The sequence below is a fragment of the Heloderma suspectum genome, chromosome 16 (assembly GCF_057233095.1).
Source record: "Heloderma suspectum isolate Gila_16-S chromosome 16, 16-S_ref, whole genome shotgun sequence".
Taxonomy (NCBI): domain Eukaryota; kingdom Metazoa; phylum Chordata; class Lepidosauria; order Squamata; family Helodermatidae; genus Heloderma; species Heloderma suspectum.
The window spans coordinates 3,908,761-3,931,023 of record NC_139473.1 but is presented as its reverse complement, the minus strand read 5'-3'; the positions used below and the strand labels follow the sequence as shown (position 1 = coordinate 3,931,023).

The following is a 22,263-nucleotide window of genomic DNA, read 5'->3' as shown; positions in this document are numbered from 1 at the left end:
GCCCAGTCCTGAACATGCATTCAGTTACCCTGTACTCTGTCTGAAAATTCTGCTAGGGATGACATAATAAATGGTCGACCTTGAGCCCTCAGCTCAGAAAACATACCAAAATGCATTGCAACAGTCTGCAGCAGAGGGAGATGAGATGGAGAGCAGGGTCACTCAACCAACCCTACTGGAAGACCATTAGTCTGTTTCCTCTACCCTCCCCACCCGCCTTTCCTTTTGTGCCATGTCTTTTTATATTGTAAGCCTGCAGGCAGGGGCTGTCTTCTGATATTTGTAAGCCGCTCCAGGACCCTTCTTAGCTGAGGAGCTGGATAAGAATCCTTCAAATAAAAAAATATAAAGCATATGTTACAATAAAATATGCTTAGAAATGTGTATTTTGTGAGAATAGACATTAATATGCGTATTTAAATACATATTTTTGTGCAGGGTCGTTAAAATGGCAGAGTAATAGAATGGAACAGACTTGTGAAACTGACATGGCCCAGAAATAGACCGATCTTATCTCACACTGGCTGGCGCCGGGGACGACCCTATATAATTTTAATTGAACAGTTTTGTCTTGTGATTTAAAATTAGGTGGCTTCCTTAATTCATTAATTCGGTGGTTTTCGCCAAATCTTTAGCTTTGGTGCTTTAAGGAGACCTCTTATTTTTGTCTTTTACTTTTTGTCTATAGGCCCTCTTGGGATAGTGGGAGTTAAACATTCTTTGGACAAAGTCAGCCTACTCTAAGAGTGAAAAAAAAAGCTTCTACAGCTTTAGTCCTCAACTGTGTTTGGAAATGCGGTGTGTCTGTTCTGTGAGGGTTGCTTTGTTCCGGAGACAAACCTCCTGCATGTTGAATGAGGTAAGTCCATCAAAAGAACTGACCACAATTTGTCCAGCTTTCGGAAAGGGATTTTGGAAATTTCCCCCCTTCGTTGGTCTACTGCCAATGCAGAGGATAAATGGCATTCTTATGGGCACTGTAGCCGCATAGAATATGCTGTTTACTTTCCAAAAGTGCGAGTTATTTCAGTTCTTCACAACAGTTGTGATTCAACCGCGCCGGCAGCTTGTTAATTAATAGCCTTGAGAAATGAGGTCAAAGGACAGTGCAAGCAGTACTTTGGTATAAAACATAACTACTCTATCTTGCTTAATAAATTATCTACCAGACTTATTTTCCTACAAACTTTCATGGGTGTGTGTATGTGTGTGTGTTAGGCAGCGAAGGCAACAGAGTTAAAATAAACTGCATCTGTCTGGGTTAATACACTGACAGGTTCACTAAATCCACATTCCTGCCCTGAAACGCAACATTTATAGCATGAATAGATTGCTGGCACAGGCAGGAGGTCTTTTAAATCCTGAGCTGAGCTCTCGAGTTTTATATCTACCATCCGAATCAGCCTTGCTTAAGTGACTGTTGCTGTTGTTTTTAATCACCGCTCTATAAATCCTAACGGGACGCAAGCATGAGGTTGAAGCAAACCTCTGTATGTGTTCATCCTTGGCTAAGAGCTGGAAATATGGGAATTGTTTTGCAGCTCTGTGGGACGTGGCAGAACAAAGAGAGGAGCTTTTTAGGCTCCCAGCTGTGTAGGATGTTCCCCACCCAGCTTTCGCTGAGTGGCTGGCTTGTTGCGCTTGGCGCTAGAGGAAGCAACTGAGGACGGGACCTCATCAGTAAGGGGCGCTTTACTGATGCGGCAAACAGGCTTACATCGGGGTCTGACAGCATGTTATGTTTTCCCTGAAGTTTTGTTTTGTTTTGCACATATGGGAAGCTGCAGTCTAGATTGAACGTTTGTGCATGGGCAGTGAGGGCTGCAGGTTTTGGGGGCCCTCAGTAAGGGCCCCCAAAGCCCCCTTCTCCCTGAGTAGCCCTATGTCCTCCTCGCTTGTGTCGGTGATGCACTTTCCCTGCCCGCCTGAGCCCAATCCGCACCCCTTATGGAGAAGGCAAGTCACATGGAGCAATTGTTACTGCGCACTTGCTTGAGGAGAACGCCCTGATAACAGGTGGTGAAGAGGCAGATCTCTTTTCCCCCATGGGGTGTTTTACTCCTCAAAATTGCTCACGCTCACTGCTCTTCACACTCTTATATTCTCTCTTACCCCCTGTTTCAGTGGGGCAAAAACATACAGGTAGAGGCAATTTTGATAAGAAAACTGACCTGCAGGGAAGGAGGGAAGCACTCTTCCCTTCCCCACCGCACAAACATCCAATTGAAACTGCAGTGTGTTTCAGCTGCTTTTGATTAAAACACACACACACACACACACACACACACATACACACGGAAAACATTGATAGCATCATAGAGTTGGAAGGGGCCATTTAGGTCATCAAGTCCAACCCCATGCTCAGTGGAAGAATCCAGTTTAAAGCAACTCTGGTAATGACTGTCATGTGACGTGACGCGTTTGTTTGTTTGAAAAATGTATATCCCCCTGCCTTTTCATGTGTATATAGTCTAGGAATGGACAAACCTGTCAAGTTCAATTCTGCCCAGTTTCTCATTTTTCCAACATTAAGTTTGTTCTGTTCCATTTCTTCATCAGTTTGCAAATCTTTTTGCAATTGGTACATACTTCTGTGTGGGCTTTCCCTAATGTACGCATTTTCCCCCAAGCAATTTCCCCTACTATAATGCATTTTGTGCACTCTTTTCCCTAATCATTTTTCTTCGCACTTTCAACTAACATATGCCTTCTTATGCACTTTTTGTGGTCTGCAAACCTCATTGCAAAAATCAGGAAAGTGTGAATATCACCCTATAACTGGGTCCACAATTGGGGGGGGGGGAGTGTGGATTTGGCAAATGTGCATTAAAATGCAAACACAATTTCTCACTCATCCCTAATGCACCCTCTAGGCAGTTCCATTTTGGCTTGGTAACTGGCTAGCGGGGGGGATGGGACACACCCAGTCTTTTACAGCAGCTTGATGTTCCAAAAATAAATACTTTATCACCTGCTAATGCAGGGATGGGAAAACTCTGGCCCACAGAGTTTCCACATCTGGCCCACAGAGCCTCTTTAGGCTCCCCCATGGGCGGGGTTTAGCTTCTAAGCTCCGCCCCCTGGAGGAATCCCCTCTGTTCAGAGATGACAGCAGGGATGTGGGGAGAAGCAGCTGCTGTTCCTAGCGCTGGCTGAGTCCTTTTGCACAGGATGAGCCACCCCAAGCCAGGGACTTGGCTGGGGCAAGGAAGAACAGCCACTCTTCCTTGAACCATCGGAGTCCTTGCACGCAAAGTTAATATGCCAGCATGGCGTAGTGGCGAGAGTGCTGGACTGGGAGCTGGGAGATCCGGGTTCTAGTCCCCACTCGGCCATGGAAGCTCACTGGGTGACTTTGGGCCAGTCGCAGACTCTCAGCCCAACCCACCTCACAGGGCTGTTGTTGTAAGGATAAAATGGAGAGGAGGAGGATAATGTCAGCCGCCTCGGGTTCCTTGCAAGAGGAAAAAAGGCGGGGTATAAATGCAATAAATAAATAAATAATAATATAATTATTGCCTGCCAAACAGATATCGCTAGGAACAGCTTCTGTTCAAGCGTCACCCAGCTTTGCTCCCTTCTCCTAGGAATGATCTCGAAACTCCCCTCTCCGTATTCCATGTAAGGGAGTGTCGCTAAATTACATCATGACAAACCTGGCACTCATTATTAGCAGGCGTACCGTTTAAAAAGACACTTTCTTTGCCCCTGCTCATTTCTAGGCAAGGAAACCTCCTGTAGCCTCAGATCCTGGCCATATGAGCTGAACATGCCATAAAGTTTATTCCTAGATATTATTACCCAAATATAGTAAAAAGAAGGGGCTGGTCTTGAGAAGGGAGGAGAGTTTGATGAGGAACACCCAAGTAGCAGAAAAGGACTTAAGACTTGCTAGGGAAATACTTCTTTTCCAGTGATCATCCAATCCAGACAGATCAAGGAACTGTCGGAACTGAACAGTAATCTGAAACTTCTGTTTTGTTTTGCTCTCTTCTTCTCTAATCTTCTTCTTCCTGCCCTTCCTCTTTTGGTCCGTTGCAGCAAGTGTTTAAAGCCCCTTCACGGAATGTCTTCCTGCCAGGTTGTACAAGTAGCTCCTGTACGAAGGGTTGCTATCTTTGGAGGAACTCATGGCAATGAACTGTCAGGGGTATTTCTGGTCAAGTACTGGCAGAAGGACGGAACTGAGATTCAGAGACCAGGGCTGGAAGCGAAGCCATTTATTGCTAATCCAAGAGCTGTGGAACAATGTTGCAGATATATTGACTGTGACCTGAACCGGGTTTTTGATCCTGAAAGCCTGGGGTAAGCCAAACTCTCTGTGTGTCGCCCATTTGTGTGAGCATACAAAAGAAGTGGTGGGAAAACACGGGAGGGTTATGGGTGGAAGAGGTCATCGTCTGGACCCCCTGTAAAATTACGTGAATGGGGCAGGCGAGAGCATGATAAAAGCCTCGCCTGAAAGCACCTTTCGTCCTAGTGCATTTTTGTTCTGAAAATCCTGTGAATGTTGACCCTGCTCTAGAGAAGTGTAGGAGTAGCAGATGGCTATGTGCACACACGGCTGCAACTCACAGATAAACTTTGTCTAGTTGACCCTTGTGGGGAAAGACAAAAGGTTCCCTGTGTGACACCAGGATGCCAGGCGAGGTTTCTTTCCCTGTCCCAACAGAGGTTTTCCCAGAGGAAATCCCCATTTTCACATGTGGACTGCACCCACTCCCTGGATTGGCGCAATTATGTCTGCAAGAAAGTTCCCCTAGGCTGGATTCAAAGGATCCAAGTGACCAAAACCATGAGCCTCAAGGTTCGCTGGACATGCGTTCCTTGAGCAGCAGCCCACCCTCATGCTTGCAGGATGACCTACTTTTGGAATGGAGATTTCAAAAGCAGTTTACAATATGGCGGCCTGTGTGTGTGTGTGTGTGTGTGTGTGTGTATCTGCTGTTCAGGGAAACAGTGAGCACATTTCACTGCTCTTCAGTTCTAAAATGGATCCTAGCCTTTCTGGATTAAGCACCTTAGTCTAGGAGCGTTGAACCTCTTTTAGTCTGAAGGCCAAATTCAGTTTTGGAGAAGCAATCGGGGGCGCATTCCAGTAGTGCGGGGGGCCGAAGGCAAAGGGGGCCGAACCAAAGGCAAAAGTGGGCGGGGCCAAATATACCAGCATATTTTAGTTTAAAGCTCTTATTGCCAGTCACTAAGCCTTAGGAGGGGCATATCAACCTTTTAGGAAGGGGGAAAAACTGTGGAAAAGCTGGGAAACCACCAAATGATTGGTGGTTGGAAGAAAGGGGTGGGGCCAAGGAAAGGGGGCGTGGCCATCTCAGGAACCATTTCAGCATTCCCTTCTCGGGCCTTCTTGGTGGCAGCCTTCTTGGTGGTGGTCCCCCAATTATGGAATGAACTTCCCAACATTGTTATCTTTTCGGCGGCAGCTTGTCCTTCTGTCAGTGTCCCTAACTTCCACGTGTTCGGCTGAATGCATGAAAGGGATGCCCCTACAGGCATAAAGCTGCATGTATGTATGGACTTGCACACTGCACAGCATCCTCCTCACTTGAAGATGTGGGTGTTGGGGTGTGGACAGAGGAGCATGCCAATATCGGGGCATGGCTAGCCAGCATGGTTCTCCCTCCCCCAAACATTTAGGGAATGTGCAGAGACAAATGAACAAAAGGGGCCCTTAAATATCGTTATCGTTTATTCCTTTATTTGATGATATTTATGAATCACTGACATTGATAGAGGTTTCTAAGCGATGTGCAAAACAATGGAGTATTAGATCATAATTAAGTACGGTATAATATCAGTGTATATGGAAGACGAGATAAACTTGTGTGTATTGTACAATCATATTACGTGAATAGGGAGCAACTGAATGAAGAACAGTGTACTTGAGTTTGTATCACCCTTTAAAAAATCCTAATTCTATACGAAACTAACTGCCAATATAAAAGTTTAATGTGAATCAGTGCTGGGGACGTTGTATGTATGTCAAATTGAAGTAGGGCAATTAGTCTGAGCTCCCACTGTCATTTCTTCTCATGTGTCCTGAAATGAACTCCCTGAGCAATTTAGCTTTGTGGGACTCTTAATGTTACTGCACAGGCAGCAGCCGCAGCCTGTCGCCAAAAGTAAAAATACAAATCTATTTAAATATAGATGGCATGTCTCTCTGTGTAGTGTAAAGCAGGATTTCAAAACATAACATATGCCATGCGTTGGTCACAATACAGTTTGTTTAAAAAACAATGTATGGTGTAACATACAAAGTCGCCAGTTAATGTATAAATTTCGTTGCACTACTTGTAATGACTAGCTTGAGGGAGGGGGAACGTTAGCATTAGCACACCTATCCATCTTTAAAGGCTTATTCATTAATTAAAACAACAACAACTAAAACTTCCTGCTAGTCAACTGTAAATATGGACTTTGGTACAGGAGCAACGAACTTTGATATACAGGTAGTATATTCAGCAGTTACTTACAGGCTATTTCTAGTGAGAAAGATGAATCACGGCCGGCGTCAAGGGTAGGCATGGTTGGGCACCTGCCAAGAGCCCCCACCCCAGCAGGGGCCCACTGACAAGACCCCCCGGAGTTGCCCCTCCTTTCCAGCATGGCAGCCTGCTTGTTCCCCTGCCTCTCGCTCTGGCCCAGACATCAGAGGTGGTGAGGAGGAGGAGCGGGAGATGCCGCGGCCTCCTTGCTCCCTGGCTGTTTGCCCGCCAAGCAAGCAAGAGGTAGCAGTGATGAGAAAGAGGGGGAGGAGCAAGAGTAGCTAGTGCCAATCGTGGCGAGAAGCTCGACTCGACAAGGGACGGGGCCCATCGAGATGAACGAACGATATTTCCAAACGTGTCTTAAGATACTTTAATCAAAACATTCCTTAGCTGGGAAGGGGAAGGAAAGGTAAGCCCCCTTCCAGAATCTCTGGCCCAAGGTTCCTCAATGTGGTGCCCATGGGCACCCTCCCCCTCCCACTTTTTTAAGAATACCCATACATGGATTTATATGAAATGCATAGAACTTTCTAGCAACTATACTTAGGCTTCAACAAAAGTGGACCAAATACCCAAGTAAGTATGCATTTGAAGGTGGCGTCTATATGCCACCCGTTCAAACGCTGGAAGTGGTATAAGGTCCTCAGTCCATTGCATTATAGGAGATGAGTGTTTATCCTTCCAGTGTTGTAAGATCAGTCTCTTAGCTGTCAAAAGGGCAGGGAGACTGACTATTTGTTAATTGCCATGAAGCAGGCAAATAATTTAAAAGACCATGTACATCAATGAGTATTAAATACTCACTGAGTATTTAATATTAAAGACTGTTCCAGTACCACATTTATCTGTGTAATAACCTCCTCCCAAAAAGGAGCAACTAGTGGACCTTGGCATAACATATGTTTAAAAGATGCATTTGCTGTATTGCACCGCTAGCAATTAGCCGAATTAGACAATCTCTTATTAAAGAGACATTGTGGTGTCCAGTACACACGAAGCTAAAGTTTTTGCTGGGTAAGACGCAGCCAAAGATCCCGAGACGTGACAGGTAGATGCCAAAGCAGTGACCCACTGATGAGGCCTTTTGTGGTGGTGCCCACAGCAGTTTCTCAAATTCCCAAATGTGCCCACAGGTCCAAAAAGGTCGGGGACCCCTGGTGTAGCTGTTTCCTTAGTCATACCAGGGCCCTTCATACAACAGGCGTGGACAACTTGTAGCCCTCCAGATGTGTTGGCCCGCAACTCCCATCAGCCCTAGGCAGCATAGCCAATGGGGAGGGCTGATGGGAGTTGTAGGCCAAAACATCTGGAAGGCCAAGTGTTGACCATTTATTGCCCTACAAGAAGGGGATCTGCCAGGCTAAACTTTTCCAATCAGGTTTTGGCCCCTTTAGCGGTCCTCTTTGCAACACAGAACTCGCAGAGTTGGGGCGGCGGGATCCCTGAAAGATCATCCTTAATTTTCGGTGCCAGCTCCGGGTTCTGAAGGGCCCTTGGGCAAGACCCCTCCATGCCCCCCCCCGAGTCGGCCTCCTCACCACCAGTGCCTCCAGATGCTCCTCAGCCTCACCTCCGCTGCCACTGGCTTGCTTGGCAGGCCGAGAGCCAGGGAGCAAGGCGGCCGCGTCCCCCGCTGCTCCTCCGGCTCGCCCCCCCCGTCGTCTGGGCTGGAGCAAGAGGCGGGCGAGCCAGCAGGCTGCCGTGGTGAAGAGGAGGGGCGAGTCTGAGGAGCTCTCATCTGCTGGGTCAGGGGCCCTTGACAGTTGCCTGGCCGTGCCTACTTTTGATGGCAACGTTGAGAGCAGCCTTCCCTGATCACCAAGTGTTTTGCTGGATCAGGACCAAGAAAGTGCTTTTGTTAAGGACAAAACATATAGCCTACCAGCCAAGGACCAGGCGCACCATGGCCTCTTAATTAGCGATGTAAGAAGAGCGGGAAAATGGTTTTGGTTTAGGGTGAATCTTTTTTTTAAGCGCAAAATGAACAGAAAGGGCTGTGTGATTTTTTTTGTGCTTTTTGTCAACAGCAAGCAACTTGCAGACAATACTCCGTACGAAGTGAAGAGGGCTCAAGAAATCAATTGCCTATTTGGTCCAAAAGGGAGCCATGAAGCCTACGACCTTATCTTTGACCTGCACAACACAACAGCTAACATGGGCGGCACCCTCATCCTCGAAAACAGTAGGGATGATTTCACCATCCAGATGTGTCATTATATTAAGGTAAAACATGCTGATCCCTGATGATTTCCAGCACTGAAGAGGGAGGCTTACAGAACCAGCAACAGTGCAAAAGAATAATATTCCTCCATGCCCTATAACGGGTGGTGAACCCCTTTCAGCCTGAGGGCTGAGTTCAGTTGGGGGGGATGTGGAGGGACATATTCCAGTTGTGGGCTGAGCCAAAGGCAAAATGAGAAAGGGCCAAAATGCCAAAAATACCAGCATGCTGGAGCTTAAAGTTCTTACTGTCAGTAATTTGAACCTTTTGTAGTGTGTGTGTGGCGGGGAGGGAATCCACACACAAAAAGCTGGGAAAACACCAAACAATTGGTGCGGGAAGGGGGTGTGGCCAGGGGAAGGGGCGTGTCCATCTGGGGGACAGCAACATGCCAGATTTGGCTCACAGGCCTCAGGTTCCAGACCCCTACCCAGTACTAACTTCAGCCTGCCTCCAGCACTGGAAGCACAGCAATTCTCAGGATTGCTTGGTTGGCCGGTTCTTCCTTTTAGCCCATGCCCAGCTCTTCTTCCTCATTCCACGGCTGTGGGAGTGGCACAGGTGTATGCAGAGTAGCAGTACCAGCTGGCCAGAAAAGAATTTTAAACACTGTTTTATTTTGCTGTACCACTGACTAATTGTTTCTAATTGCTGCTTCTAATTATTGTCTTTTAATGTTCGGTTGTAAGTTGCTCACGAGCTGGAAGCTCAGGGACATCAGTATGTTGAATAAATACATTTTAAAACTGGCCTGACTGGAATGAGGCTGGTTTGCTTTTTAACTTCCAGGCCAGCACCCGGAATGTGTCTGTGTGCGCGCACGCAGGCGCAAAAGCCAGAACTTGGGGCTGGGTGCCGTGATCCCCTCAAACCTCATCATCACCATTTTTAAAAAAAGAATTCATGTGCATGCTTGAACTGCGAAGCTCACACAGGCACCAAAAGAAGCAGGCTGTTGCACTCAGCACCATTTGGAGACATGCATGCATGCACTTCCTCCCCGTCACCCTCGCACACACTCGGGAAGATTCTGTTGAGCCAAGGCAAGGATGGGGAACCTCACCCTTGGGAGAGGTCCTGCCTCCTCTTGAAGCTCCTCCCCTTTCCTGAAGCCCCATCCCTGAGGGATAGTAGGGAGGCGAATCCCCACGGATTGGAGATAACAGAAGGAATTCCCCTGTGTGCTGCCCGCCCTCCCAATTGAGAGTGTGAGCAGTGTGCTAAGGGATGTGTGAAGCCCGCTGGGAGAGGAATCCCCACTGTGATCTCTGATCACTGATCAGAGATCACAGCGTACAGAGAAATCCCTGCTGTGACCTCTGGTCGGTGATCAGAGATAATGGTGGGAATTCCTCTCCTTGCCAGCTTCGCCCACCTGGCACCCCCTCAATCGGGGAAGGCAGAGAGCAGGCGAAGCCATCCTGACCAAGGTGCCAGCTGGAGGGACACCACCCCAGTCAGCACTTCGGTTGGGCTGGTTTTGCTGTGTATGGGCTTTCCACAGTAAGGAGATAAGGAAGCATCCAGTCTCACACCTTAAAGCAGTTCCCCACCCCTGGGGTGAGGGAGGCAGGATAGGAGTTAGTAGAACAACATGTCAGCAAGGCAGCTCCTGTACCACACAAAGCTATCATGCGGTCACACTGCCTCATCCATGCAGTTTTACAGGGGGTCCAGACATCGCTGCCTTCCATTTTTAACCCCTTCCATGTTTTCCCACCACTTCTTTTCCATCTTTTTTTCTTACCAGAGAAAATGTGTTAAGGAGGGAAAGACGGAACAGCTTCCCAACAACTTTTGATGAGTAGTATGAAGCACCTTCCATCTGGAAGTCCACCTAAGCACAGATTCAGACTACCACATCCACCTGCACCAGCCACAAGAGCAAACAGAAACTTTTGCTATTAGCTCTGATCCTGTCCTGACCCTCCCTGGCTCCCCCCCCCCCACATGACACCCTGCTCCAGTACGGAAGTTTACTTTTGAAATAAACATTGGCTATACAAGGTTGTGGGTAGGGGAACTAAAAAGCTATTAAAGCTACCCCCCCCCCCTTGAGGCAGCTTTAGTCACCACTATTTCGTTAGGGCAATTTGAAACTTGGGATTACAAAACCAGTTCTTTAATATCAGAGAGGGCATTGAAAACCTGGCCTAACTCCAGTATGAGAAGGATGCAGCCCTGTCGTAATGATCGCATCCAATTCATGCACAATTTAATTAGACATCGATAAGACAGATGTGCAACCATGGGGGAAAAGTAGGACATAGAGAAAAACAATTAATAAAAACATAAAGCTACTACAGATCTTGTTTAAGCTGATCCGATAAAAAGCTGAATGCTAATCACTTTGATTCAACACTTTCAGTACTTTTATTTTCCTATTTAACTATTTGTCCTCTTCCCAAGGTCATTCATCCTGTAGTTTAGAATATGTGAAGACGAGCATACAGCTGAGCTAGGAACCTGCTGTTTGGGTTTTTCCTCAAGATATACATCTCAATTAAAAAAAACAACCTAAATCAGTCAAGAAGGAAAAAGAAATGGGAAAACTTGAGTATCAACACTGCTATATTAATTTTATCTTGTTGATGAGTTAAACCTGGAACTGTGTTGACTTATATTAGTGTGCACCAAAGTTCAGTGGTGCATGCTTAGTATGATCTGAGGGAAAGGCCACCAACAAACACAACTTTCTACAATTTTTTAAAGCTGTCCATTATATAGGAGCTGATGACTGAAGACTATGTATAAATAATGTCTGCATCAGTAGTCTTTTGTGAGCTCTGCATTAATGTTTGCATAACAAGAAAATGAAACAAATATATTCCGTAGGAGGCTTTGGCTCCGGAGGTCTGTCATATCTTCCTTATTGAGCATCCCAACCTGAAATATGCAACGACCCGGTCTATAGCAAAACACCCTGTTGGTAAATATGAACGTTTGTAGCATTGTCTAGTCCTCAGATAATAACAACAACATTAATAACGGAACTGTGCCTCCAGATATGCTTGTACCCAAGCTGAGTTTGAGTTGAACAAATGAGCTATATTCAGGCATGTCTATCTGCTTTTAGCAATCAAATCTGAGGGCCGAAATAGGTGGGCACCACACTTTTAGAAGGATAAATCAGAACAGGCTCAGAGGAGGGCAGCAAAGATGCTCCGGGGTATGGAAAACAAGTCCTACGAAGGACGTATGATTAGGGATGTATGAAAAATATTTTCCTGTTCAGAAATCATACAAACATGTCCCATTTGCAACCCTGGATGCGAGCAGGAGCGTAATTCTTGGGCATTTGCAATTTACCGAGCTTGCAATCACATTCAAGAGTGCACACCTGCGCAAATGCACACTCCTGAACATATGCATTCCCCCCCCCAATCGGCATTTTCACACATCAAGCTATGGGGGAAAAGTACGCATTTAGGGCATATACTTGGGAAAGTATGTATTTTTCGTGTTCAAAAATGTGCACATTTCCTCTTCAGAAAAAAAGAGGCTCATGTTCAGGAGAAAGAATAAGGTGAGATGAACATTGAGAAGGGAAATGGAGAACAGAGACGAGCTTGAACATTGCTCGTCCTTCCATCCCTAAGTGAGACAGAACTGGGTATGTCTAACCTGGAGAAAAGAAGAATGAAGTGGGAACATGGTAGCCCTCTTCAGATACCCAAAGGGCCAGCACAGAGAAGAGGGCAAAGATTTGTTCTCTGCTGCCCCAGATGGCAGGACCAGATTGTTCCGGCTTAAGTTACAGGAGGAGAGATGCTCTGTCTTTGGAAGTCCTGCCCACATGGGGAAAATATACCAAATCCACCTTTCTTTGTCCCATAGGAAGAAAAGCAGCCTGGGGAAGGGTGTACTTTTTAGCTGACAAACTAATTGTTTGGACAAAGCTGTCCATGATCAATTGTGAGCCCTCTGGTGCTGCACTATTTTTTTATTTTTTTTTAAACTCATACATTAGGAGATGTTTCACATGTTAGAGTTACTTTGTCCATGGAGGTAAGCTATATAAACACCCGGAACCCAGAACTTCACAACTGATTCTACTTGCCCAAGGGAGATTTTGACTTGTGGTTCTTCAAACCGAAGCCTCCCCTCCCCTTTCAAAATCTTTTGAAAATTCAGCCATTTGGATGGCAGTTGTGGAGTGCTTCCAGAGAAGGCTTTTATCCTGCAGTTGCCCTGCCTCAAACCTGGAATGTTATGGGGGATCCAGAGTCGTCCTCTTCCATTTGTAACCCCCCTGTAGTTTTTTTGTGAGTGTGTCTTTTTTCTTACCTGTAAAAGATCTGTAAAAGAAGGACAAGACAAACAAGCTGCAGAATCTTTTGACTGTTAGCATTAGGAGCCCTCAGTCTGAAAGCACCTGTAAAGAGGACGGGGAAAGTGATATTTCCTTCATTTGTGATGCAGGCATCGAAGTTGGGCCGCAGCCCCAAGGGGTCCTCCGAGCTGACATTTTGGACAAAATGAGGAGGATCACCCAACACGGCCTTGACTTCATACACATTTTCAATGCAGGTACAGCATTACTATTCAGCAAGCATCAAGTATTTTACAGATTTGTTGGTGGAGAATAGTAATCACCAGTTGGGCCTGGGGAAAAATACTGCAGTGTATCCTTACCTCCTAACAGGAGTGCTCCTCTTCAGGGTGCAGGGCTATGCCTCCTCCAGGATATTCAGTGCAGGGCTATGCCTCCTCCAGGATATTCAGTTCCTCCACCACCGTTTCCTCACGTTTCTTTTCCAGATCACCCTCAACATTAGGCGGCTACTGAACATGCTCAGTCCCCGTTGGGCTACTTTTAGGGATTTTTTTCTTAAATGCTTGCACTTCTGCAAATCTTGGAGTTCCCCCCCACACATGCCGATACCTCCCTCTTGTTTCTCAGTGACGCTGGTGTGGCTCCAGTTCTGTCAGCTCACGCTCCAGGTTTGCTAATAGAAGTGATTTTTTAAGAGTGCAATCCTGTGGCCCCGAGACACTGTCTGAAGGGCCATAGGATGCTGGGAATTTCCCTCTCCAAGGGCGTAGTAGACAGAACTGCAGCCTCAGAGGGGGATTTCAACACACACCCCACCCCGCCCAGACGCAGTAGAACGCTCCATGGCAGCTCCCTTTCTCGAGGATGAAGCTCTGACCTTGGGAAGGTGAAGAAGAGGGAGGGATGAGGATATTCTGGTCTGCAGGGAGGGAAGAGGCCATGAGTCTACCAGACCCAATGGCCTCTCAGCCCTTGTCACACTGTCCCTGGTAGTGTAAGTCAGCTGTTTGGACTCAGAGGCCCATCTAGCAAAAATACTGCAGAGGAGGGCATAGAGGCTAAACACCCTCCGTCACTCCTCCTGCCTGGCTGGCAAGAGCCTGGCATGGCATAGGATAACCGGAAGTTATCCTAATGAGATTCTTCCATTGTTCAGGAGTCAATCCCAAAGGATTCTCCTTAATGCTATCCAAATATTACTGAAGAATAAATTCCACACTTCTTCCTCTGCATGCTTGGGGCCAAATAAATTTAACCACGAGTTTTTTTATGATGTACCCATATGCTATCAATTGGAGTAGACTATAAAATAGAAACTAATACTTCATTCCCCTTCATGGATCACTGCCTTGTTGTGGCGAAGGGGCTTGCGTAACTCAGTGAAGCTATAAGCTATGCCGTGCAGGGCCACCCAAGACGGACAGGTCATGGCAGAGAGTTCTGACAAAATGTGGTCCACTGGAGAAGGAAATGGCAACCCACTCCAGTATTCTTGCCAAGAAACCCCATGGAACGTATCACAAGGCTAAAAGATATGACGCCGGAAGATGAGCCCCTCAGGTCGGAAGGTGCCCAATATACTACTGGGGAAGAGCAGAGGGTATTTCCAAGTAGCGCCAGAAAAAGTGAAGCGGCTGGGCCAAAGCCGAAAGGACACTCAGCTGTGGATGTGTCTGGTGGTGAAAAGAAAATCCGATGCTGTGAAGAACAATATTGTTTAGGAATCTGGAATGTAAGATCAATGAATCAAGGTAAGCTGGAGGTGGTCAAACATGAGATGGCAAGATTGAACATCGACATCTTGGGAATCAGCGAACTAAAATGGACAGGCATGGGCGAATTTAATTCAGGTGACCATCATATCTACTACTGTGGGCAAGAATCCCTTAGAAGAAATGGAGTAGCACTCATAGTCAACAAAAGGGTGGGAAAAGCAGTACTGGGGTACAATCTTAAAAACGATAGAATGATCTCAGTACGAATCCAAGGCAAACCATTCAACATCACAGTAATTCAAGTCTATGCCCCAACCACTGATGCCGAAGAAGCTGAGGTTGATCGGTTCTATGAAGACCTACAACACCTTCTAGAACTAACACCAAAAAAAGATGTCCTCTTCATCATAGGGGATTGGAATGCTAAAGTAGGAAGTCAAGAAATCACCGGGAGAACAGGCAGGCATGGCCTTGGTGTACAAAATGAAGCAGGACAAAAGCTAATAGAGTTTTGCCAAGAGAACACACTGATCATAGCGAACACTCTTTTCCAACAGCACAAGAGACGACTCTACTCATGGACATCACCAGATGGTCAGTATCGAAATCAGATTGATTATGTCCTTCGCAGCCAAAGATGGAGAAGCTCTATACAGTCAGTCAAAACAAGACCTGGAGCTGACTGTGGCTCAGATCATGAGCTTCTTGTTGCAAAATTTCGGCTGAAATTGAAGAACGTAGGGAAAACCACTAAACCATTCAGGTATGACCTCAATCATATCCCTTATGAATATACAGTGGAGGTGAGGAATAGATTTCAGGGATTAGACCTGATAGACAGAGTGCCTGAGGAACTATGGACGGAGGTCCGTAACATTGTTCAGGAGGCAGCAACTCAATCCATCCCAAAGAAAAAGAAATGCAAGAAAGCCAAGTGGCTGTCTGATGAGGCTTTACAAGTAGCTGAGGAAAGAAGGGAAGCGAAAAGCAAGGGAGAAAGGGGAAGATATATCCAACTGAATGCAGAGTTCCAGAGAATAGCAAGGAGAGACAAGAAGGCCTTCTTAAATGAACAATGCAAAGAAATCAAGGAAAACAACAGAATGGGAAAGACTAGAGATCTCTTCAAGAAAATCGGAGATCTCAAGGGAACGTTTTGTGCAAAGACGGGCATGATAAAGGACAAAGAAGGCAGGGACCTAACAGATGCAGATGAGATTAAGAAGAGGTGGCAAGAATACACAGAAGAACTATACAGGAAAGATCTGAATGTCCCTGATAGCCATGATAGTGCGGTCACTGAACTTGAGCCGGACATACTCGAGAGTGAAGTCAAGTGGGCCTTAGGAAGCATTAGTAACAACAAAGCTAGTGGAGATGACAGTATTCCAGCTGAGCTATTTAAAATCCTAAAAGATGATGCTGTTAAAGTGCTGCACCCAATATGCCAACAAATTTGGAACACTCAACACTGGCCACAAGACTGGAAAAGGTCAGTTTACATTCCAATTCCAAAGAAGGGCAATGCCAAAGAGTGTTCAAACTACCGCACAATTGCGCTCATTTCACATGCCAGCAAGGTGATGCTCAAAATCCTACAAGCTAGGCTTCAGCAGTATGCAAACCGAGTTTCGAAGAGGCAGAGGAACTAGAGATCAAATCGCCAACATTCGCTGCATCATGGAGAAAGCAAGAGAATTCCAGAAAAATGTCTATTTCTGCTTCATTGACTACGCTAAAGCCTTTGATTGTGTGGATCACAACAAACTGGCAAATTCTTAAAGTGATGGGAGTACCAGACCACCTTACCTGTCTCCTGAGAAACCTGTACGAGGGTCAAGAAGCAACAGTAAGAACCAGACATGGAACAACAGAGTGGTTCAAAATTGGGAAAGGAGTACGACAAGGCTGCATACTGTCACCCTGCTTATTTAACTTATATGCAGAGTACATCATGAGAAACACTGGGTTGGATGAATCAGAGGTCGGAATTAAGATTGCTGGGAGAATTATCAGCAACCTCCGATATGCAGACGATACCACCCTAATGGCAGAAAGCGAAGAGGATCTCAAGAGCCTCTTGTTGAGGGTGAAAGAGGAGAGTGCAAAAGCTGATTTGAAACTCAACATTAAAAAAACGAAGATCATGGCATCTGGCCCTATCACTTCCTGGCATATAGAAGGGGAAGAAATGGAAGCAGTGACAGATTTTACTTTCTTGGGCTCCAAGATCACCGCAGACGGTGACTGTAGCCATGAAATTAAAAGACGCTTGCTCCTTGGGAGGAAAGCTATGGCACACCTAGACAGCATAGTAAGAAGCAGAGACATCACCTTGCCGACAAAGGTCCGTCTAATCAAAGCTATGGTTTTCCCAGTAGCAATTTATGGCTGTGAGAGCTGGACTATAAGGAAGGCTGAGCGCCGAAGAATCAATTCTTTTGAACTGTGGTGCTGGAGAAGACTCTTACGAGTCCCCTGGACTGCAAGGAGGTCAAATCAGTCCATCCTAAAGGAAATCAACCCTGAGTGCTCATTGGAAGGACAGATACTGAAGCTGAAGCTCAAATATTTTGGCCACCTAACGCGAAGAGAAAACTCTCTGGAAAAGACCCTGATGCTGGGAAAGACTGAAGGCAAAAGGAGAAGGGGACGGCAGAGGATGAGATGGCTATATTCACCGATGCAATGAATATGAACTTGAGCACACTCCGGGAGAGAGCGGAGGACAGGAAGGCCTGGCGTGCTCTGGTCCATGGGGTCATGAAGAGTCGGACACGACTGAACGACTGAACAACAACAACAACAATACTTCATTTGAAAAATTGCTTCACAACTAGAGCTTTCGACATATACATTTTTAAAATCATTGCAGTAGGTTTTTAGCTACCTGACACTAGCTTCTGGCCTGATCTGTAAAGATATAATCCGACGTCATCTGATAAATATAATTCCTAAACTTTATAAGATGCTGACAAAAAGAAAGAGTTTTTATAAATTTGCATCATCTGCAGGATATATGTTACGCATTGTATAGCATGATTATGGTGCTTGATTTTTGCCATTCTGATAAAATTTAGGTCTGCGTTTCATGCATCACTGCATAACTGGGTCATCGTTCAGTAACCCAACCTTTTGAAAGAGGACAATCTATAGAGAAACATTTTCTCATTACTAGACCTAATTACAGTATTAACTGTGTACAAATATTTACCACTTTAATGGCTTCAAACATTGTCAACAAATCTTACATGTGTTTCTTTTAAAAAATATATTATTATTTTTAAAGAAACCGCCGCTTGACATAACAGTTGGGGACATTACTTTTTCCCAACCTAGGAAAAGAATTCCCTCCATGTACCATCGAGAGTTACAGAATTACGGAGAAAGTCGATTATCCCAGAAACAAAAACAATGAGATTGCGGCTGTCGTTCACCCTCACCTGCAGGCAAGCATGTGCCCTTTTTCTGTAGCTGTGCAGTCCGTCACCCTGCCCCTTAACAGCAGTGAGGCGGGGATCATCTGGTGCAGGGCCGGCATCAACGGCAGGCATGGGTAGGCATCTGCCAAGGCCCCACATTCCAGCAGGGGCCCACTGACAAGAGCCCCCTGGAGTTGCTCCTCCTCTTCACCATTGCAACCTGCTTGTTCATCTGCCTCTGGCCCACACAGTGGCAGTGGCGAGCAGGAGATTCCATGGCCTCCTTGCCCACTGCCCCTCTGCCTGTCAGGCAAGCAAGTGGCAGCAATGATGCGAAAGAGGCGGAGGAGCAAGAACAGCTGGTGACAGTGGCGGTGAGACTGTAGACTCACTGAGGGAGGGGTCCTTGCAGGGTCTCTTGCCCAAGGGCCCTCCGAAACCTGTTGCATATAAAAAACTTCCCCATTTTAAAATGGACTCTCGATTTGCTTCAGTGCGGGAGCTGATTCTTACACACGTTCATTTCGATAACTGGAAATAAGCACTGAGCTCATGCTCCTTGGTAGGACCTGCTGTGAATAGAATCATGGTTAAAAGGTTGTGAGCGCCTTGCAGGCTTGTGCATTGTTTCTCCCCACTTCTCTCCCACGAAAACTCTCTCCTCCCTTCCCTTTTCACTGTTGACGATGGCTTCTGCTAGAGAAACGGATGTAAACGAAGGCTATCAGGTTAGGCAGTAATAAAAACATAGGGCTGGATGCGGACTGAGCCATGCTTAGAGTAGACCCATTGAAATTAATGGGACTAAAGTTAGTCATGTCTGACTTAAGCCCCATTGATTTCAGGGGGTCTACTCCAAGTATGACTAAATGCAGTCCTATACATCAGGAGCCGGAAACCACTGGTCTGCAACCTAATCCAGCCCACAGAGCTTCTAAATCCAGCCTTCAGAGGTTTGGACACCCCCTGTGAGCCCTTCCTCCCTCCCCAAGCCCCCATATAGTATACGTATTTACTCGAAGTAAGCCCCACTGAGTTCAATGGGGCTCATTCTCAGGTAAGTGTGTTTAGGGTTGTAGTGTAAGTCTTGATTCAACCCTTTGTGTGTTTGTGTGTGTTTTTATCTTGTTTTTCCTGCCCCACCAGGATCAAGATTGGCAGCCTCTCAGCCCTGGTGATCCTATGTTTTTAACTCTGGAAGGAGTGACCATCCCGTACGAAGGAGATGCTGCAGTATACCCAACCTTCGTGAATGAGGCTGCTTATTATGAAAAGCAACAAGCTTTTGTCAAAACTGCAAAAGGAAAATTGAGTGCAAAAGGAATCAGAGCCTCTTAGAACTGGAATCAGTTTTCGATTAATTTTGAAATCTTAGGGCTAAATCCATTATGGATGCGTTTTGCCTTTCTAACCCAAGATGGCCAGAATAAGTAGGCCATAACTTGGAATGGGACTTTGATTTCTAATTGTAAGGAATATTTAACGTTAAGGAATATCCAGAGCACTTTGAAAGCAATATGCACTAGCCAAAATAATAATAATCGCAAATATTATTAGCATGAATGTATTTCAGTATGGTTCTTTTTACAAATGCTAAAAAACTTTTATTAATAGCATTTTTAATAATAGGGAAATGTGTTTAGTATTTAATGTGTTCTGTACCAAGGAGCCGAACAGCAAGATACTGAAGAGAGAGAAAGAGGCAACGAATGATTTAAACCTGTAAAGATTTTATCTCAACAGTATTTTATACCAAGGAGGACATCTCATCTTTTGGACAAGCTACAGTAATGGAGAAAGCTTCATCTCTTGAATTTCTGCCTGCCATGTACTTGTTCACAGCACATGCGCCTTATCGCAGTGGTTACCTGTATGTGAAGCTACAAGGAATTTGCCATGTGTTGACATCAACCCCCATGGTACCTGCCATGCTTTTAACAAAACTGTTCATTTGTTACCAACTATTGCTATTTATTGGTGCTATGTTTTAATTCCTGGAGCAAAGCAATAGAATTAAACACTAGCAAGATCCACATGTTTATAAAACTATCGATTTTATTTCTCTTAGTAGCAATAAATAAATCTTTAAAACATTGAAGAGGACAAAATCGTAACATTCAGAATAAATATGACAGCACCTCATTTCTTCTCTTTCTTTTTTGGAAGACTTCTCCCAAATGACCATTACTGAGCTCTAAAGTGCTGATCAGAGAGCAAAGGAAGTATCTGCAAGGAGATGCACCCTTATAATAGTATTTTAAAAATCTGCTGGTCTATTGCTGCATTCTGCAGCAATGTCTGGATCTGTAAAAAAAAAAAAATCCAATGCACCTCTTGGTACCATGCACACTGTCATTTCAAAACATCAAAACAAACAGACTTTCAATCAGTATCCATGGGTATTAAGGCACATTCTGCAGGAATGTCTAAATAAATACTGTACACACAGGGACAAAAATATTTCCTTTAGATGAGCACACAATGGCTCCATTTGCACATAACACTAAGCCATGGTTTCTGTAAACTATGGTTTGTAGCCTTAGCCATGAATCGTCTTGCGGATGAGCAAACAAACCATGGCTTATTTTCCCTATTTCTAGTTTGTCTCCGGACCATTTTGCCAGCCTTTAGAGTGGTTTCGTTTTCAGGCTGCTCTTGCTGGGAGCCTCCATTTCAGGACAGACAGCAGCACAAACAAGACAGGGATAAGCCACAGTTCTGGGTTCAGACATCACAACAAGCCATGGTTTTAACACACCAAACTTCGTAAGACAGGAACAAACTATGAGTTGTGGTTTATAGCTGGTTAACAAAACATGGTTTGTTTGCGGGAATGGGTTTGGACCCAACAACAAGCCAGATTTCAACAAACCACATGATGGCTTAGTGTTATGTGCAAACCAGGACATTACAAATGCACATCTTCCTTTCACAAGAGAGGGCTGTCACCTTTTCAAATCTGTTCAGGTAGCTGTGTCTCTCCCGCCCTTTTCCTCTGCAGTCCCGTCATCTGCCATACCCACCTTCCAGAGCAAGCAGGTATCCAGGTGAACAGGGACAGGCCCAGGAATGTCAGGTGCTGAAGATTTCATACTGTGGTTCCACTTCAAAATCTGAAATGTGTTTGCTTTTCATAGCATCCTTGTCCCCTAGTTCACACACATACACAATCTGGTGAGTGCTATACAGGCCAACAAGTATAACAGTCTCAACAGTTCCCTGGGACTCGAGGAGTAACAGATAAATCCCCCAATCCTTCAAAAGGCGCAAGAGGGATTCTGAATCACGTTGCCGAGCCTTAAAAATGTTTTGACAAGAGCAGTCTTTAAAACTGTTTGTGGGGTGGAGGCTCATCCATTGCAGGACGGGAAAGGCACCAGATATAGCTCAAAGCCCAGAAGCAAAATGGCGGCTTCCTGACCAAAGGTTTAACATCTTCAAGTCCGGAGAATATATGATCTCAATGTATATCAATGTATATTGATATATAACTCAGTGACCGAGGACTAATAGACCCTTCCTCTCTTGATCCTGCGCAGACGAGCCCTCACACAATTGGGCTGTCTGCAAGTCTCCTCCTTCCTCTTGCTCCACCGCATGGACCAGTTGTGCTTCCCTTTCCATGCCATGGTCCACATTTTCCCATCCTGCATGGGTACCTCGCTCCCGTTCACGGTTCAGGCAACAGCCATGTGTCTTGTCTTTGCTTGAACGCCACTCCAGCCGAGCTCAGGAAAGCAAAATCTGGGCTGCATGAGGGGCGACAGCAGCAGCAGCAGCAGCATTCCTCCCTCCTACTCAGAACTCCTGCCGACCCGCCAGCAGTCTTTAATGTTCCCTCATCATCAAATGTGCAACTAAACAGAGGTTTCTGGCAAGTCATAAATTTCTTCACAAGTATTCAGTGTGGTTTTACTATTACTCCTGGATGTATCTTGCATTCTGCTGTAATCTAAAGGAAAAGAGTGAAAAGAGTTTTTCAGTACCTTAAGACTTACTTTTTGTAACACTTCTGATTAAATGGTGCCTGCAACACCCGGCACCTCACTTATTCATTAGGACTGTGATCCATCTGTTGCCCTGCGTACGGAGGGGCTGGGCGTTGTCTGGTCTGGCGCCTAGG

The 22,263-nt window shown here is 45.6% G+C and overlaps 2 protein-coding genes across 8 annotated transcripts in view; one reads left to right on the top strand and one right to left on the bottom strand.

Annotated features, from left to right (window-relative positions):
• Positions 1-688: 688 nt before the first annotated feature.
• On the top strand, positions 689-20,281 carry ASPA (aspartoacylase). Of its 3 annotated transcripts, none has more exons than XM_084823215.1 (7): positions 689-859; positions 4,042-4,305; positions 8,534-8,729; positions 11,563-11,656; positions 13,150-13,257; positions 18,058-18,167; positions 19,287-20,281. In XM_084823215.1, exons 1-7 carry the CDS (start codon positions 855-857, stop codon positions 19,476-19,478), a joined length of 969 nt encoding a protein of 322 aa, XP_084679341.1. In that variant the 5' UTR covers positions 689-854; the 3' UTR covers positions 19,479-20,281. The 3 variants fall into 3 exon arrangements, with proteins under 3 accessions (XP_084679341.1, XP_084679339.1, XP_084679342.1); XM_084823213.1 differs by having other exon boundaries at positions 792-859; positions 4,082-4,305; XM_084823216.1 differs by lacking the exon at positions 689-859 and having other exon boundaries at positions 3,839-4,305; positions 18,058-18,274.
• TRPV3 (transient receptor potential cation channel subfamily V member 3) overlaps positions 20,177-22,263 on the bottom strand; it is a 39,083-nt gene continuing 36,996 nt past the window's right edge. For all 5 annotated transcript variants that reach the window (XM_084823188.1, XM_084823184.1, XM_084823186.1 and 2 more), the window contains one exon: positions 20,177-22,092. In XM_084823188.1, coding sequence (XP_084679314.1) covers positions 21,998-22,092 — 95 coding nt within the window. In that variant the 3' untranslated portion in view covers positions 20,177-21,997. The remainder of the gene's footprint in view (positions 22,093-22,263) is intronic.

Coding starts and splice junctions, on each gene's coding strand:
- ASPA (XM_084823213.1), top strand. CDS start 794: ATGCGGTGTGTCTGTTCTGTGAGGGTTGCTTTGTTCCGGAGACAAACC. Junction 860..4,081: donor CCTCCTGCATGTTGAATGAG/GTAAGTCCATCA, acceptor TCTTCCTGCCAG/GTTGTACAAGTAGCTCCTGT. Junction 18,168..19,286: donor TCGTTCACCCTCACCTGCAG/GCAAGCATGTGC, acceptor CTGCCCCACCAG/GATCAAGATTGGCAGCCTCT.